The 13,785-nt window shown below is 47.1% G+C and overlaps 2 protein-coding genes and 1 long non-coding RNA gene across 3 annotated transcripts; 1 reads left to right on the plus strand and 2 right to left on the minus strand.

The window, feature by feature from the left end:
• Window positions 1–134: 134 nt before the first annotated feature.
• On the minus strand, window positions 135–3,865 carry LOC112885863 (syntaxin-52-like). Its single transcript, XM_025951542.1, has 8 exons — window positions 3,646–3,865; window positions 3,444–3,562; window positions 2,265–2,481; window positions 1,353–1,454; window positions 1,090–1,190; window positions 764–864; window positions 641–685; window positions 135–539 (listed from the first exon to the last, which is right to left on the minus strand). The coding sequence occupies exons 3-8, from the start codon at window positions 2,477–2,479 to the stop codon at window positions 408–410; spliced, it is 696 nt and encodes a 231-aa protein (XP_025807327.1). The 5' UTR covers window positions 2,480–2,481; window positions 3,444–3,562; window positions 3,646–3,865; the 3' UTR covers window positions 135–407.
• A 982-nt stretch (window positions 3,866–4,847) lies between these two features.
• Window positions 4,848–8,275, plus strand: LOC112884081. Its single transcript, XR_003227032.1, has 3 exons — window positions 4,848–4,864; window positions 7,613–7,673; window positions 8,149–8,275. It is a non-coding gene; the product is annotated as an uncharacterized LOC112884081 (long non-coding RNA).
• A 3,949-nt stretch (window positions 8,276–12,224) lies between these two features.
• On the minus strand, window positions 12,225–13,037 carry LOC112885104 (protein SRC2-like). Its single transcript, XM_025950778.1, has one exon. The coding sequence runs from the start codon at window positions 13,035–13,037 to the stop codon at window positions 12,225–12,227; it is 813 nt and encodes a 270-aa protein (XP_025806563.1).
• Between the last annotated feature and the right edge of the window lie 748 nt (window positions 13,038–13,785).

Consider the following 13,785-nt stretch of genomic DNA (forward strand, 5'->3'; position numbering starts at 1 on the left):
ACAGTTCGCATTTCTCCCCTTACATCACGCTGTCCTTAAACCAAGATCAAGCACTATAAACATTAGATTAGTTCTCCACCTTCAAGATAGGCTGCGAACGGCAGCAGCATCCTTACTCCCTCAGATTGCAAACATTATAGCCACACACAGAATGAGTCCACACTTCTCATTGCAAACTGACAAACGCCACACATAGGATGTGGCAGTCTCATACACAGATTAATGATCATGACTGAGCCTCAATCGATGTAATGTACATATTGCATAACGGTTACGCTCACGAAAGGAAACAACAGACTGAAACCACCGTATATATATTTTTCAAAGACTGCACATTTGGATCGACTAACACACAAGAGGCATTCCAGGTGAAGGCCGCAGGGTAGCTGGCAGCTTCTTTCTTTTATTTACAGGTACTTGACGAGAAGCCAAACAATGACCGCGAGGATCACAATGGCAACAACCGACAACAGCAGGCACATGCACGAGCAGCCACCTTTGGTGCGCTTGTTCAGAATTGCAAGTCTCTTTTGCACACGCTGGATGACACGAATTTTGTATCAGTGTTCAATTCATGCAAACTTGAGAAGATTAAATATCAGGTGGCAGCAAAATATTTTAAACAAGGATAGATGATAACCTGAAGACGCGAGTTTGTAACATCAACATGATCTTCAAGGTCATCCTGCAAGCAAGAAGAATACAAGTAATCATCAGGAGTTACAAACAAAAATGCAAATGTTTTCTGTTAGGCGACACTAACTATCAATCTTGTGTGCAGGGTAAGTTCTTCATTGACTGCTAATGCAATATGCTTTGTGCTCAGCACTGTCTCTTCCAGCTTCTCAAGGCCCTCATCTTGCTCTGCAAGATGATATGACTGACAGGTCAAATAAAACAAGACACCATAAAATAGTTCTTAATCCCACAAATAGCTGTCGATTACAAGGAAACTAGATATGTATCAACCAATGTGAAATGCAAACGGTGTGAATAAACAGTGCTGAAGGATCCCATGCAAACAGCTTATTGCACCCCTTTATTAGAAGTCCATTGAACAAACCACAATAAACCGAAACTTTGATGTACCTTTCATAACTTGTCTCTGAAGGCCAACAATTCCTTGGTTGTCTAACCCAGCAACTCTGCTCATATCATCCGCCTTTTTACTCTGTCCGAGAAGATCCTCCCTAAATTGGATAAAAAGGGCACAACATATTGGACATATTATTTCTAACAACAAATAAAATAATATTTACCTGAAATGAATAAAATAAAGGATTGGGATTTTGTTAAAAATAAGAGATAATGAAAGACAAGTTCTTATTAAGATCATTGCACACGTGGCAGACCTGTTAGCAAAGTTCGACATGTTGAAACTTGTCGCCATCTGTTTTGCTTTAGACTTCAAATTGGAAAGCATGTCTTCGCGCTTATGCATCTCCTTGTCAGTGCTGCACAAGTCAAAAACAAATTTAAAGTGAATCTTTTTATATTGTGCATAAATTCTTATCAGGCCTTATATATAGACACTGATTTATGAAATTCTTGGTTAAGGAAACAATATCCTTGAGAATGAAGTCTCTTTGACAACACATGAAACTTGCATCTATGAAAATATTGTCTGCGCTGTCATAGTAATAAGCAGAGTAAAAAAAATCATGTTTTCTTCATAAGCAGGAAACCTATGTACATAACTGATATGGTACTCTCTTCTCCTGCAACAATTGATCTATACTAGAACAATTTGCAATTGTATATAGCTTACATGCCAAATAATTCAATTTTAGTAGTATCTTGCATATTGCATAGCAAGCTTCATGCCCAAAATGTAACCCTTCGATAATTCAATTTTAGTAGTAGTATCTTGCGTAGCAAGCTTCATGCCCAAAATGTAACACTTTGACAGTTCACGGGTTATATTTATCGGTTCACTTATTCGATCATTCATGTAGAAATTGCATATCTAGTCTCCCACCACATAGTTGAAGCACAAGTTGTGAATGGACAATATAAAGATTATAAGCTGCTGTTAACACCATCATCCTTCATGTTTAGAAGCATGTTCAACTTTGATTCTAAGGAGACGTCAAACATGGAATTGAAAGAACTGATCAAAGGCATAAAGAAGTTTTCTAATATTATTACATATATGTTTCACTGCTAAGTATCAGACTTGAGAAAAAGAAATATGGCATCATTGCAAGCACTCTGACCCATCTTCAGTATCAAATAATTAGAGAAGTAGTACCAACAGAACATACATTGACTTTGGAGGAATTCGGGCCAGCAATGACTCCAAGCTATCCAGTCTAGTCCCAAGAATAGTTATTTTTCTCCGGATGGCTGAAGTATGCCGCATAATTTCTGGGCCTGATTGCGGAAGAGACCCTCTATCGGCAATCATGGAACTGATGTCATCAGCAAGCCTGGATGCTTCATTGTACTCTTTCACCCATGGGTCCGAAGATGATGCCATTGCTGGTTAGTTTTAAAACAGAAAAATGCCAAGTGAATGGATTATCATAAATATATAAGCACAAACCACACGATATCATTATCTATTATCAGACAATGCCATAGTGATAAATAAACTCGTCACGTAGAGCTCTTTGATATCTTCTTAAACACCACCAGAACTATAGCTGATAACGAAGGAAGTTTTCCAGTGTACCAATGCCATTATATGTGTACAACAAGGTAAACAAAAGGATTTGCATACATAGAAGAAATTTGCTTGCTTGGAGCTACCAAACAATATAAATTTGCAACACTTAATTCTTGTTCCAGCATGGCAACTGTGGTCTTAGGATTAAATAGAGCTTGAAATGAGCTAAAATACTGCAAGGAGTCACTTAGGAGCAACATAAGTGCTCAAGTTTAGAATGACCGTGGCAAACTTTTCACCTACCTCTGCTGCAATCAACCTCAATACGAAGAATCCTCTAGCACGCCGCCCCTTGATTCCCTGATTGATAGTCATGGGTTCATATGCAGGTTTCTAATTCCTGACCAAACCGCAGTTCCTACTTGGTAGGTACGGATATGAGCAACAGATAATGGCTTGTAGCAGGAACAAAACTGCAACAAGCTAGCTTACTTCTAGCAATCAATCCTACTGCACCATCTTACTAAATTCGTAGAAGGCTCGCGCTGGACGCGGAAAGACCTAAGAAAAAATTGTATGGTTGACGTATCTACGTATCCAGGGACAACGAGAAATGCTCGAATCCGGCCAGCACTCCAAAATCCCCCCATAACCCTCTCTCATCTCCCCGCGGATCCGCGCGTACCCATCCACACAATCACCAAGAACCCCCCGCCTCCGTTGACCCACGAACACTCTACCGAGATCCCTAATCGGCGCACGGCACTGCACGAAACGGGCACCAATCGGGAGGAGACGGGACGGGGAAGAAGGATCGGGGCACGAATCGGCTAACCTGCTTGAACCGGACGCGCGGATCGGGGGACCGGGGATCGGAATCGGGCCTCGTCCGCGTCGCCTCCCCTCTCGCTTTACCCCCCGAGTCTTGTTGTTTTCCGCGTGTCTTTGACGAAGCTGTGGCGAGGAAGAAAGAGGCAATAATTGGACGTTATTCTATTGAGGAAAAATAAAGACGGGACGCCGTCGGGTGCACGTACCTGGCGTAGCTACTGAACGGAAGGGAATGGAAGGGAAGGGAAGGGAATGGGGGAGGGAAGGAAGGGCCGGGCGTGCCTTGGCCTTGTCTTCACCGGCGAGGTCTCGACGAGGATCCGGAGGCGCGGGTGGTGCGGCGGGGCGCTGCCGCCAGGAGAGGAACGGGAGCAAGAGGGTCGGGACTTGGGACTCGGTAGGCGAGCGAGAGAGAAAGGGGAGGAGTGGGGCTGGCTGGCCTTGGGCCTCGCAATGATCCACACGATGACCCAGCCCACCTCGCCGTTACACGCCCCCCGACCCTCCACCGGCACGGATCCGCCGCGCGAAACCAGCACGACGGCAACGAGGACGCGGCAAGCGAAATAAAGGGGAAAATCTCCTTCAAACCGTGAGCAGAATCGTAGCGGGGTTGGATCGGCCGCCGGGGAAGGAAGGATCGGGGCCACTGGGATTATGCCCGCTTGGATTCATCAAACTAATCCATTAGCTTATTAGATGGAATTAGTTGGATTGAACTAGGTAATTGAATAATTGTTGTATAGCTAGTTACAAGAACTTGGCAAGACAGCGAGCATGTCAAAAGTCAACGTGGGGTTGGTGAGGTTGGTCTGATTCTCCACTAGGGACGCAAGCAATGGCGACACGCGTCAATCTACTTCTCCAACGGTAAACGAAGGCACACGTAGTTAAAAGTTAAAACTATCTCAAAAATCACGTTCATCGCAAGTTCACTTGGCAGCGGACTGAAGCTATCCGTTCCTGATCTTCCCCCCCAGCTGGAGTACTGGACTACATAGCCAGCGGGAGCAGCGCAGCAAGCACACATCGATCCACGAATTGCTGCTGCGTCTGATCTCTCAGAAGCGCTCGCCGGATCAGGGGAGGAGAGTGCCGGTGCGGCGTCGATGGCGGCTGATAAGACGGTGAAGGTGTACGGGTGGGCGGTGGCGCCGGTTGTGGCACGGGCGCTGCTGGCCCTGGAGGAGGCCGGCGTGGGCTACGAGCTCGTCGCCATGAGCCGCGACGCCGGCGACCACCGCCGCCCCGACCACCTCGCCAGAAACGTTCGTGCCGCTGCCGGCCTCAAGCCCTCAACCATCGATTACTCCTTCCAGTGTTTTTCACTCATCGCTCGCTGACTGACACTCGAACTCGTGCTTGCTTGCTTGCAGCGGTTCGGGAAGGTTGCGGTTCTTGAGGACGGCGAGCTCACGCTTTTCGGTAAGTTAACCATCTCGCTTCCAGTTCATCAGATCAATTTCAATCAGCCACAATCTTGCAATCCGTAAGTCATGTTCAAGAAAGGGAACTTAATAGGCAAAATTACGTGCTGGACACTAAGAAAAGGTAGCATTTGCCACAACACACTAAAAACATGTCTTTGCCCAAACACACTAAGGGCCAGTTTGGCAGAGCTCCCAGAGCTGATTCTCTGCTGAATCCAGCAAGAGCTCTGCCAAACAGTTTTTCAGAGAGAAGTGATTCTCTGCTGATTCTGTGGAGTGATTCTCTAAAATGAACTAAGAGGCTGGGAGCTGAAAAAAGTAGCTTCTCCTGATTCTGTGAAGTGATTCTCCATCATGATTTTAAGAGTTTATGCTGGAGAATCAAAGAGAATCACCTTCAGCCACAGAATCACTTCTCTTAGAGAATCAGCTCCCACAGAGAATCAGGATCAGTTGGAGCTCTACCAAACTGGCCCTAAAACTCTACGGCAATTGGGTGTTGGACACTATAACATATATTATCACATGTCCTCATCAAACTGGTATCAACAAATTTATAAAAGATAAGTATACACCTACCCCTTCAGATGAACATTTCATATAGATAAAGAACATGATAACAGCAAGGCTGTAGAATATCCATCCTACACGTACAGGGGTACAAAGATGAACAGGATAAATAAGGGTACGATTTACTTTGAAAAATCGAGCCTATAGTTAGCCTAACCCTAGGGAAAAAGGCAAGAATTTTACCCGTCGGGAATCCATAACAGATCGACGTGGTTCTCTGGTAAAATATCACTGAAGAATCATGGAGGAGGTTCCTCCATCTCCTGCCACAAGCAAACGCAGCCGCCGTGACAGGTCGCCGCCCAGGAGGGAACAGGCCCGGCCTCGGGGCGCTGGCGAAGGGCGCGGCCGTGCGCCTGGAGTAGGGCGGGGCAGCAGCACGAGACAGCCGGACAGAGGAAGCTGGCGAGCGTGTCTCGGGAGCAGCAGGAGCGACGTAGGGAGGAAGCCCTTATCCGTTTTGGCCATCCCGTTCGCAGCAAGGGAAAGAAGGGAATAGCCAGGGGTAATTTCTTATTTTCGCGTAACTTTCTATTAAAAACGATTATAATAAGAGGTGCAGTTTCCAGGATCCAATTAAAGCCCAGGGCGCACTCGGCTGGCCGGGCACAGGAGTGGGTGGAGCCGTGGAGGTAGCTTTTGCAGACTGCCAGTGCCAGAAAAGAGAGAGAAGGGGGAGAGGCCATTCACATTCTTGCTTCTCTCGTGGGGCCTGTTTAGATCAGAGCGCAAAAAGTAAAAAGAAATTTTGCAAAAGAATCTTATCAATTTGAAGTACTAAATGAAGTATATTTATAAAACTTTTTGCACAGATGGGTTGTAAATCGCGAGACGAATCTAATGATGCTAATTAATCCATGATTAAGTAATAATTAGCGGATGGTTACTGTAGCATCACTGTTGCAAAATATAGGTTAAGTAGGCTCATTAGATTCGTCTCGCGATTTACAGACCATCCATGCAAAAAGTTTTGTAAATAGACTTCATTTAGTATTTTAAATTAGTAAGATTCCTTTTAGCATCTTTGCGTTTACGGTTTTTTTTTTTATTTTTGCGTCGGGATCTAAACAGGACCTTGGTCTCTTGGAGAAGGAGGCGGGGGAGCCGTGGAGGAAGGATCGCGAAGAGGCAGCTTGCCGGCCGTGTGAGTGAGCGAGCAGGGGTTCGGCGCCTGTGGGACTTCGCGGTGGGTTGGGTTCTTCGACGCACGCACGCGCCGTGAGGGTCTTCTTTTGCCTCAGGTTGTCGTCGAATCAGTTTCGAGAGGCGGGTCGGGGTTCCGTCTCATCGGTGTTCTCACGAATGCAGTGCGTTGTGGTCGTTGTGGGGAGGGATTTTTCCTCTTCATCCGTGTTTCTAGCTTTCCCCCTGTTCATTCGTGTTCATCTGCGGTTTGAGTCGTGGATTTCAGCGCGTGGGTGATGTGCGGATTATTGGCCTGTTTCCTGCAAACTTTTTTTCTGCATTTCAGTCATTTGACTGCGCATCTCTTGAAGCTCCTCTAGGGCAGGTCTTTGTCTTTTGGAGGTGTTGGTGGTAGTGGAATTTATGTGATTTTTTGCGAATTGTCATAAAGTTGTACAGATGGCCTGGAATTTTGGTCATGCTGTGAGGATCGGTAGAGCTTTTTTTAGTAGAGGATCGGTAGAATTTGCGACCCTAGTTTAGAACTATTTCACTTTTTTTAACCTTGTTTCAGCTATCAATGCTAGATAAGTCTCATATTTGTGCGTTCATGTATCTATCCATATTAGATAGGGCTAGGTATAGCCTCCTGGATGATCTCAACCGTCGATGGGATCACAAGATGGTTTTACTGGCTTCCTGTGGCCGCCTACGTAGAAACAGGTTTAAAACCCTTATATATATAACCCAATGCCCCCTGGGCCAAGTGTTTGAGAGAAATTGAACTTAATTTGGGCCAACATTGGTATCAAAGCTAGAGTTTCTTCTCTCCACCTCTCTCCCTCTCTCTTCTCTCCCTGTCTACCGGTGGCGCTCCATCTCGCCTCTCCTCTACACCTCGCCTTCATAGCTTGTGTACTCAGATGTTCCTGCCAATTGTATCTCTGCAGAATATATGCCCAGTTTATAATGCTTGTAATCTTTTTGAATGTTAATTAGTTTCCTCTCCTCAGCTTTCATATAACCATCGTCATTTCTTGTCTTAAAGGGCCTGAATTTGTATCGGCATGCTTGGGGCAGGAGAAGGCGATTGCTGGTACTATGAGCAGGTGACATCTTGGCCGAATTTTTGTTTGCATATCAACTTCAGCATCCAATGAGTATTTTCTTTTGAGGGTCTAATATTATCTTTTTATATTCAGTTACTCTAGCATCTATCCCGCCAGTTACACTGGTGCGTACTATATAATCTATACAATTCTTCAATTATGATTGGATGGGATGTTTGTTTCGTCTAGGCTATATAAAGATGAACAAATCTCAACACCGGGTCTAGAGCTATATGTACACAAAGCTCGTGTTTCCGGCTTTTGACTTACCTAAAACTGGTCCATAACACAACCAGTGTTTTGTCAAATTTACATATGGCTCTGGACCCGGTGTTTCGTCAAATTTACTATGTAAAAATTGATCGAATGTCAGTGTATACTGTATTTGTAGCATCATGTTTATTTTGTTTCTTTCTTGGTTCCAGCGTTTTTGTACCCATGGGGCATGGGCTGATGTTTTCTTCTGTGTTTTCAGGTAAAATTGTGGAGAGCCTTTGGGATTTAGTAACCAGGCAGGAGCAGGAGAGGGAGCAGCAGTGGCGGCAGAAAGGTAAAATTGTGAAGAACATTTGGGATTTTGAAAGGAGGTGTGGAATCTCGGAAGAAAGCAGAGTCAGCCTTCCTCATCTAAGGGTGTGTTCGTTTCCTCCACTCTAAAGTTTAGACCCGTCACATCAAAGAGAATCTTGTCATTTAGAAGTATTAAATAAAATCTGTTTATAAAACTTTTTGCACAGATGGGTGTTAATTCGCGAGACAAATTTAATGAGCCTAATTAATCCATAATTTGCCACAGTGATGCTACAGTAATCATCCACTAATCATGAACTAATATACCTCATTAGATTCGTCTCGCGAATTAGCCCTGGGGTTCTGCAATTAGTTTTGTAGTTAGACTTTATTTAATACTTCTAAATGACAAGATTTTCTTTGATGTGATCCCTCTAAAATTTAGACCCTAGGAAACGAACACACCCTGAGTGGAAGAAAGCGGAATCAGCCTTCCTCGTCTAAGCATGAATGAAAGGGTAGGGTGTCGTATTTTGTGCACGATTTTTCTGCCTCAGTAACCACCAGGATTTATAAAAACCACCTGACGGATAGTATCTGTGGATCTTATTTTGCACATTTTCGTATTTGGGCTTGCATTAATAACTAGGAGCCTTTCCACAGGTCTGCTATTCTGCCTGCTACTCCCTCCGGTGTACAAAAGATTGTCGTTTTGGATAGGATTTGACATACCAAGGAGTGATTAATTACAAATCTAATTTCCAGTTGTGCCCTTATTAAATAAGATCCGATGTGCTTTGTAACCAGATCTCTTTCCTATCCCAACCGGTTAATGGCGCTGCTCCCTATGCGTGCGTCCCGAGTTCGAATCCTAGCGGCCGCAAGCCTCAATTTTTTTTGCGGGCGCGCGATGTTTTCTCTGCGTGGCGTTCGGCGCTCTTTTTTTTTGGCTGGGGCGTTTGCATGCGCGCGTATTTTTTTTACATGGCGCTCATTTTTTGCTGGGGCGTTTGCATGCGCGCGTATGTTCACCATCCAAATGATTAGTTCATTGCATCTTCGTTCTTGGTCTCCCCCTCCAGTTCTTCCTTCTTCGCAGCATCTCCGGTGTCCATCTTCTCCTCTTCCTTCACTCTTTCTTCAACCTTGGCCGGACCAACCACTTCGTCTTCATCGTCGGACGGCGTACGCAACCTCGCACCCCTTTGATGTGAAGGCTGGATGTAGGGGTGCTGCCGGACTTGCCGCACGCGCTGGGACGCTGATCCGCGAGCAACCGCTGCACGGGCCGCAGCAGTTGCCGCACGGGCCGCAGCAGCAGCCACCGCACGCGCCGCCGCAGCAGCCGCCGGTGCCTCACGCGATGCCGCAGCGGCTGCCGCATGCATCCCTGCAGCCGCTGCACACGCCTCATGCGCCGCTGCACGCGACGCCGCAAGTGCAGCACGCCTCGCCGGATTACGCCTGCACCACGTCGGGTCGGACTCATTGCTGGAAGCCGGAGATTGATCCATGCGCGCGTCGATGGGAGGCGGTACGGTGTCTCGTGGAGTTGGGGAACGGGGGCAGCGACTCGGGGCCATGCAAACGCTTCGTCTCACGCGCGCATGCGATAGGCGCTGGCCATGCAAACGCTTCGTCTCACGCGCGCATGCGATAGGCGCTGGCCATGCAAATGCTTCGTCTCACGCGCCGGATGCCGATAGCAGGGGCAAACACGGCAAAAAAAGAACGCCGACGCCAGGACGACGTTCTTTCGTTCACTCGTGAAAAACGGCAGAACGACGTCCTTTTGTACACCGGAGGGAGTACACGTTTTGTATCCTTGATAGGTGGAATATATCAAGGACAAGGGTGTGCGTCGTGATCCTCATCTTTTGTAATGTTCCTCCACAGTGTACTTTGGCTCCACGAGTCATTACTGATAACTAGGTTGCGCCTCTCGGGGACGAAGCAGAAATCGAACTGGTGAGCAGGCAGCGTAGTGTTCACATGTGGATTAACATCCTCAAAGGGCGGTAACATAATTTCTGCACTGCTCAAGATTGTTGGATTTCTTTACGCTAGTCTCGTCGCTGAATCATTGGTATATCAGAAGGCAATGATGCAAAACTGCTCTGCGCTGATGGAATGAAACATTGTACTGAAGATACGAATTTGATAGGCTTCTTATGTCTTGAGGTGATGAATGAAGTTTTCATCTCACAAAAGAAAAGGCCACTAAAAATTGCACTCGACCAGCCGACCGTATATCTTGGTACATGGTTCGCGCCTCCTGCACGATTATTGCTCGAGCAGAGCGGTGCCTTCCTGGGCCACGGATGAAGGCATGAAGCCTTCAGAGTTCAGAGTAGATGACCAATCTGTAGACAGACAGGCTACTAAAAAAGCTACACCTATGAGGCTATATGTTGCACAGCTACAATCATTCATTCTAAGAGCTTTGTGCTATGGCTCACAAATCCTTTGCATGCATAGGGCATAGTACGGTGTAGTAGCTGCAGCTACTTCTTTAGTCCAGAGATGAAGTGTTTCTTGGCTGCCAAGTGCCATATCCCACCCTCTAATAAATCTCCCAGATAATCTCCAAGATTGACCAGCTGAGGGTCATTGTATACAATTTCAGCATCTTAGTCATCTGAGAACATCACCATTGCCTGGTTGTTTCTACACGAAATAACCTCAATTTCCCCTCACGGAACATCAGGTCAATTAAGTTCACGTTTTGATGGGAAAATATAATTAGGTCTGCCAAGAGCTTCGGAAGGCAGGACAAGCTGCCGACCTTGTTCTCGAATTGTACCAGGAAACACATTCTGATATTTGGTGATACTGTAAGTACAAAAACTTAGAGAGGTTCCAACTTGAAAGGAAGTGGAAGGAAAAAAAGGGTGAAAAGCAATTGAAAAGATTAGGTATGTATAAATATTAAATAAAGTGTTTATTTCCTGTACAATGATCAAATCACTGCGAAACCTTACCTGAATTTAAGAACAAAGTCACATAGAAAGGAATTAAGAACAGAGTGACACAGAAACTAACAATACTTGGTCAAGACGTATGTTGGCTGGCAACATAATTTTAGTGCGAGGAAAAAACATCTTTAGAAAGTAGAACCATACAATAGTGTTTAGTTATAAATAAGAAATGTAGAACCGTATAAGTAAGAGAAAGTAGCAGCTACAACTACACCAACACCCGCCTGTATAAAATCTGCTCTGGAATATAAGTGTAGGCTCATGTGACCAAAACTATGAATAGATTCCATGAAAGTTAATCATGTATTTGGATACGACAGATGTTGAAGCTAGAATAAAAGAATTTCTAACAACACATGAAAACAAACCCTTTTTTCCTGGGGGGAGGGGGTACGCAAACGTCAAAAACGGATCTTGTGTTCTTGAGCGCCAGATCTCCAAAGCCATCTATATCACTACCTAGAAAAGAATGTGCAATAAAAAAATGTCATCACCCGTAATAGAATGGTAATAAAAAAAGTCTAAAGATTGGAGTTCAGCAGAGATAAAGAAAATAAACAAATGGACTTGTTTGCCACCACAGAAGTCACAGAAATCAGAGGCAGTTGACATCAAACCAAGATATGCCGGGCAAGATTCTTCGATAACTCAACAGATAGTTCAGAAGATGCATTTCAAGATTCAGTCATTAGTTCAGAAGATGCATTTCAAGATTCAGTCATAAGTTTCAAACAGCGAGCAGTGCGCAATGAGAGAGAAATGAGAAACACTCACCATGTACTTGTGGCCACATGGTCTATCCGGTCCATTCATTTTGAAATCAACGGTGAGATCGATTATGGATAGGTGAGAGAATCATTGGTACGTAGGTAGCAAATTCAACGGTTGGATAAACATCGTGGGGGAGAAATAGATGGCCCAGATAACACTTGTGGCCACGAATACATGCGGGAACCTTTACCGAGATCAAGTGCATTGGATCCATGCAGAATGCAGGACAGCCATGCAGCAAGCTATGTTGGACTCCTTTTCTGGTCGACCTGACCTGAACGATTGCTAATACTTAGCAGCCCACGCCATCCATGAACCCGCCGTCGTACGCCCCGTCGACCTCCCTGTCGGCGATCATGTCACCGATCATCAACCCGCCGACCGCACCACCGAGGAGCCCGAGCCCAAGCCCCGTCCCCATCCCTCCCCCGGCCCTCGCCGCCGGCCCGGCGCAGTTCCCCCCGTACCCGTACGGCGGGGCGCCGTAGCCGTACGCGCCGTACCCATACTGATGATGGTGCGGGTACGCGCCGCCGTAGGTTGGCCCGTACGGCGGGACGCTGCGGGGACCCACCGGGTTCGCGGTGATCGCGCTCGCGCCCTTGTGGTTGTGGTGCCGCTTGGACGTGACCGGATCTTGCACGAACTTGTGGGCGGCGTTGTACGGCCCGGCGGCGTCCGGCGCCGGCGCGTCCGTGAGCCTGTACGAGATGTGGAGCACGCCGCGCTTGCGGCCGCTGTCGGGGCGGCGCACCTGGTAGCTGAGGTGCCGCTGCTCGCCGCCCTCGGGCGCCGCGGCGGCGAGGTCCCGGACGGGCACGAACACCTCGCCGACGTCGCGGTCGCCGAAGGAGCGCTCGGCGCGGAGCAGCACGTGCAGCGCGAGGCCGCGCGGGTCGGCGGCGGGCGGGATGGTGAACCGCAGCGGGGCGTGCCACATCGGGTTCCGCCCGCCCTCGCGGTCGGCGTACGTCCTGTGCGTCGGCAGCCGGGGGTCGCCGCCGGAGATGGACGCCACGGCGTACACGCGCATCTTGGTGAAGAACGTCACCCGCTTGAGGTCTTTGGCCGAGATCAGCGTCACCTCCAGCACCTGGTACGACATTGCCTTGGCGCCGCACCGCAGCCGATGTGTCGGTTGTGCTAGAAATTCCAAGGAGGGAGGAAGAGGATCCTTGTAATGTTACGCCCGCTGTTCTTGCCTCGTGTGCTGGAGACTCGGGGAGGGAAAGGTGGAAGGTGGCTAGATGGTAAAAATGACGGTTTTGGCCTTCCAGCTTCAAGGCCTGCTGGGGGCTTTGGGGGCAATTTTGTGCAATGCTAGGGGCTTTTGTTGGTGTGGCCATTGGACAAGAATAGCTTCCCTCACGTTGGTTAGACAGGTTATTCTTAGGGCCATGCTTTAGTGGCACCCCGTTCATGACGGCCCTTTGACACAAGAAAATATGCAATGTGATTATCGTTGTCTAATCATACGCTGACTATCCAGTTCACCAGCTAACTCCTACCTAAGTGAAAACTTTTTATACTCGAAAACCGCATGCCTGGTTAATTTGATTTTATACACCCCACGATTGTCCTACCGAGCTCAGTTCATTAGATATATACTCGGCTTCAAACCAAACTAATCAGGCGAGCACATGGTGAGAATCGAAACAAACGCAAATTATTTGCGTGGCGGCAGCAGCAGCAGCTAATGGTAGGAGGACGACACCACGAGATTGTCTCTCTCTCAATGGAGACACTGAAATACAAGTCTGACATTTGCAATACGCAATGACATCATCTAACTTGATCTTCCTACAACATCAAGCTCACAGCCAGTCTCGACGATTAGCTCACATACGGCAGCA

The sequence above is a fragment of the Panicum hallii genome, chromosome 3, assembly GCF_002211085.1.
Source record: "Panicum hallii strain FIL2 chromosome 3, PHallii_v3.1, whole genome shotgun sequence".
NCBI classification, from domain to species: Eukaryota; Viridiplantae; Streptophyta; class Magnoliopsida; order Poales; family Poaceae; genus Panicum; species Panicum hallii.

Bases quoted from the DNA above. Each gene is read 5' to 3' on its own strand.
- LOC112885863 (XM_025951542.1), bottom strand. From the start codon at position 2,479: ATGGCATCATCTTCGGACCCATGGGTGAAAGAGTACAATGAAGCATCC. The intron at 865-1,089 runs GTACATCAAAGT...ATCATCTTGCAG, and splicing joins TCAGAGACAAGTTATGAAAG to AGCAAGATGAGGGCCTTGAG. The intron at 540-640 runs GTTATCATCTAT...CGTGTCATCCAG, and splicing joins TTACAAACTCGCGTCTTCAG to CGTGTGCAAAAGAGACTTGC.
- LOC112885104 (XM_025950778.1), bottom strand. From the start codon at position 13,037: ATGTCGTACCAGGTGCTGGAGGTGACGCTGATCTCGGCCAAAGACCTC.